At 52.4% G+C, this 4,529-nt stretch overlaps 1 protein-coding gene across 1 annotated transcript in view; it reads left to right on the plus strand.

The window, feature by feature from the left end:
- The window catches only part of RBP5 (retinol binding protein 5), a 5,436-nt gene extending 2,522 nt beyond the window's left edge, over positions 1-2,914 (plus strand). The window contains exons 3-4 of the mRNA XM_017517051.1: positions 1,873-1,974; positions 2,425-2,914. Coding sequence (XP_017372540.1) covers positions 1,873-1,974; positions 2,425-2,478 — 156 coding nt within the window. The 3' untranslated portion in view covers positions 2,479-2,914. The remainder of the gene's footprint in view (positions 1-1,872; positions 1,975-2,424) is intronic.
- Positions 2,915-4,529: the final 1,615 nt, after the last annotated feature.

Here is a 4,529-nt window from a genome sequence, read left to right on the forward strand (position 1 = left end):
CCAAGAAATCTTTGTGATCTTTTCTGCAGTACCCAGCATGGCAGCTGCTGACTTCGGATGGCCACTGAACACTTGAAATGTAGCTAGTCCAAATCTAGCTCTGCTGCAAGTGGGCTTTCAGACAGTGCCAAAGAAGAAGAACATAAAGCCTGTCAGAAATGTTTACATTGGTCTCATGCTGAAGTCATAATATTTTGAATATTTTTGGTTAACTAAAACGTATTCTTTACATTAATTTCCCCTATTTCTCTTTACTTTTCTTTCTTTTTTTTTTTTTTTTTGATGGGGTTTCGCCATGATGGCCAGGTTGGTCTTGAACTCCTGACCTCAGGTGATCCACCCACCTCGGCCTCCCAAAGTGCTCGGATTACAGGCGTGAGCCACCGCGCCCAGCCTCTCTTTACTTTTCTAATATGGCTCCTGACCCATTTTATTTCTGTTGAGCATCACTCTTTCAAATGGCTCCCTGTGTTCCCCCCTAACCTTCCTCTATCACCACCCCAATCCAGTCCTTCATTTCTCACCTGGTGCCCCAAATTAGTATTTTTTGGTAGAGATGGGGTCTCATGTGTTGCCCAGGCTGGTCTCAAACTCTTGACTTCAAGTGATTCTCCCACCTCGGCTTCCCAAATGCTGGGATTATGGGCGTAAGGCTCTCCGCCCAGCTAGCTCTCAGTCTTAACCCTCCTCTAATCCGCATGCAATAGCCACAGGGTCTACCTCAGATATAAACGTGACCACATCACTCTCTGACTTAACGCCACTTCAGTGATGATCTATTGCATTATCTATTAAACTCAGCTCGGCATACAAGGGTCTCTGTGAATCAGCTCTTCAGTTGCCTGCATGCACTCTAGGTTACAGCCCTTCAGAACTAATTGCCCTTCTCTTTTACTGCTATTTCTAGCTGTTTCTTTCCTTGCTAGAAATTTCCCATTCTCTCCAATCTAATTAACTCCTAACTTCCGTAAACATTTCACTCTGCCCGCCCCACTCCCGTCCCTCATTCTTGCCCGGTGTCACAGTTACCTATTTACTGATCCTCTCTCTGTGCGATACTCTGAGCTCCCTGTTCAGGGCCTATGCTGTGGGAGAACTCAATAAAGGTTGATTGGAATGCCCAGGCCCAGGGGGGTTGACCCTTTATTTCTAAGGATACTTCAACTGTCCTCGAAACTGAGAAAGAGGAGAAATGAGATTACCTGGTAGGACTCCCAACCAATCTCTCTTCTTTCCCAAAAGTCCCTATAGGTCAGCCAGAGGTAACCAGCGGAAAAAGTCTCCATTCTTCATCAACGCCCTCCCCAATTTCACCTCTACTTATCCTGCTACCACTCCTGCTCTCCCCCAAGATCACTGTAGAGAACTTTGGGCCCCCTCGGTGGCCTTTAGGAGTGGGAAACTGGGCGTGATGGCTCATGAATATAGTCACAGCACTTTAGGAAGCCTGGAGGGTGGATCACTGAGCTTAGGAGTTCGAACCCAGCCTGGCCAACATGGAGAAATCTTGTCTCTACTAAAAATACAAAAATTAGCCAGGCATGGTGGTGCACACCTGTAATCCCAGCTATTCGGGTGGTTGAGGCATGGGACTCACTTGAACCCAGGAGACAGAGGTTGCAGTGAGCCAAGATCCTGCCACTGCACTCCAGCCTGAGTGACGAAGCAACGAAGCAAGACTTTGTCTCAAAAAAAAAAAAAAAAGTGGGAAAAGAGAGTCGTGCGGAATCAGGGCAGCCTTCTCGCTCAGCGGAGGGCTGGAGCACACAGCATCTGCTGCAGAGTAAACGGGGGAGCCCGGTCAGAGCGAGGTGGGAAGCATTTTGGGTGTCCTGCCTCCCAACGTTTCTTTATTCCCTCTTTCCCCTATAGACCATAGTAACCTGGGAGGAGGAGCAGCTGGTGTGTGTGCAGAAAGGGGAGGTCCCCAACCGGGGCTGGAGACACTGGCTGGAGGGAGAGATGCTGTATCTGGTAAGTGGGGTGGGGGCTGGGCATCTGGGAGAAGGGCCTTCGGCTAGGAGGCATCCTCTTGTCCCAATCAGAGAGGTCCGCAACTCCACCCCCAGCTCAGCCCCACTCCCCGTCCAAGGAAGTGACCAAGGAGGGAAAACAAAAGCATCAGGAGGAGTGAGGAGAGGAAGAAACTGTGGCCAAGGTGGACCCTGGCTACGAGTCGGATGAATGCCCATAAATCATCACTGGAGAGATGGAGGTTTCAGCCAGTTCACATCCCCTGCTCCAGCCACCCTCCTTCCTGCGGGGTGGAAAGTTGAGGCTGTGGAACAATGATACAATTGCCCATACATCAAACACTCGAGCTGCTGTATCTGGAAGGAGTAAATGGAGGTCAAGGACCTTGAGAAAGTGGCTCCGGCCGGCAAAAGCCCTCTTTCTCTCTCCTCATTTCCCCTCTCTCCCCAGGAGCTGACTGCAAGGGATGCAGTGTGCCAGCAGGTCTTCAGGAAGGTCAGATAGCCGGAGAGGAGCCGAGCCCCTCCAGACAGCGCCTGGCCCACAGACCCTCCTGTCATGTCCCCTTCAAGCCCAGATGGTGCCAGGTCAGCCGTCCCTTCCTCCAGCCACCTCCTCTCGCTGGGTCCCTTCTTACCCCTCCCCGTGTTAATCTGTAACTTGCAGCCCCCAGGCCAAAGTCCTTTCTCACACTCCACTGCCCAGTAGTGACCTCACTTCCAGATCAAGTTCTGGCCTCCTAGATGAAAGAAGCAGGCAGAGGGAAGGGCCCTGAGAACAGCCAGTCCCCGCTCTCTCCTGTCCATTTGAACTCTCCTTTTCCTTCTAAGAAAGAGCTAAGCTTTGGGCATTTGGTGATTAGTGAAAATTATATCCTGACGGACTTCCAGAAAACTGTGACTGGGTTTCAAGAGTTTAAACAGCAGCTGCCGGCAGAGTCTTTTTGTCCATTTCTTTGTCCTTATTCTCGAGAAAGCTTCATATGCTCAGCAAAACCAGGCTCAAGACACAGCCCCACCTGCGCAGGGTACAACAGACCCCACGGCTCTGACATCTGAAGGCATCCGGCTATTTGACACTTCCATCCTATGTGCTGGGAAAGAGGGATGGGATGGGGTAAGACCTTTGTCCAATGCTGGGGGAGGCGGGGGGCTTCTACAGGGTGACCTGGGCTCCGTGTCTGCTTTGGGAAGGGCAGGCAGCAAGAAAGCCAGATTAAAAAGGAAGTCAATGAAGGGTGCAAGGTCAAGGAATAAAAGACTGGGATACAGGGGTGTGAGGCACAGGAGGGAGACGCCCAGCAGGCCTGGCTATAGGGACCTTCTGCTCAAAGGCCAGCAAGGCTGGAGACAGGGGATAAAGAGGAGACCTGAGGACAGCAAGGGTCCCAGAGTCACTGCCTTGGAAAACAGCCCAGAAAGGTGGAGCTCGCTCAGCGTCTAGGCCAGCTCCAGCCTCTGGCCTCCTCTCCACCTCCAGGGGCCTTGGCTCTTTCAGAATAAAAGTCCCTGGAGGGGCAAATGTCAGAGAGATGAGGGCTCAATGTGAGGGCAGGAACAGAGCCTGGGGGGAGGGCTGAGGGAGTTGGAAAGTCCCTGGCCCTCATCAGATGAAGACTCTTGCCCCCTCTTCCTGCAATGGCTAGGCCCCCCACGCACGCACGACAGTCACTAGGGCTCTGGCCAAGAACTAGGCTTGCAATACTGATCCTACCACACACTCTGGAATGAATTTGGAATAGAAAAGAGAAAAAAAAGGAACTCCGAGCTGAACGGAATATCTTATTCCCTGCCCACCCTCTCTGCAGATGTCCCCAGTAGAATGGAGAGCCCCTTCTTCCAAAAGCCACCCAGCAGAAGCTCTGGGGGCTGCTGGAACCCACCTTGCCCCTTTCCAAGGTACAGGAAGATGCTCCATCTGTACTCACCCACCGCCCACATCTCCAGGTCGACAGTGTCCTTGCTCTTGAGTTCACGGTGCGTGTCCAAGCCTCTTCCCACGGGACAGTCCTCCATGCCGTTCAGTAACCATGCTGGCCACTGGAGTGTTGGCAGAGGGCCTGACTCAGGAGCTTGTAGGCCCCCATGGGGTATTTTTCTAAATATTTTTATATATTTTTATTTTTCTCCCAAAGTTTGACACTTCTTACCATGGTGGTTTTACGGCCCAAGCTAAAGTGGGCTCAATCCCTCAAAACTCCCCGTGACGTGGGCGTCCAGATCATGGCTGCTGAAGGTCCCCATCCTCCACTCGGCCACATATCTCCAGGGGCCAGACCCCACCAAGAGACCTGGAGACCCCCAAGGAAACACAAGCATCGGGGAAGGACTAGGCTGGTTCAGAGGCGTCTCCAAGGGGGAGGGAGCCCGACCTGCAGAGGGGAGGGCACCGCTGTGGGAAACGGGAGCTGCTGTTTCCCGTGTGGGCAGCAGGGGGCGCTACGCACCGCAGTGGAAGCCAGGGATCCTCCGAATTCAAGCCTCCCTCCTTCACCACCTTCTCGGGTGTTCCATTCCCACCACACACACACACACACACACACACACACACACACA

This window comes from Cebus imitator, unplaced genomic scaffold (genome assembly GCF_001604975.1).
Source record: "Cebus imitator isolate Cc_AM_T3 unplaced genomic scaffold, Cebus_imitator-1.0 Scaffold614, whole genome shotgun sequence".
Classification (NCBI taxonomy): domain Eukaryota; kingdom Metazoa; phylum Chordata; class Mammalia; order Primates; family Cebidae; genus Cebus; species Cebus imitator.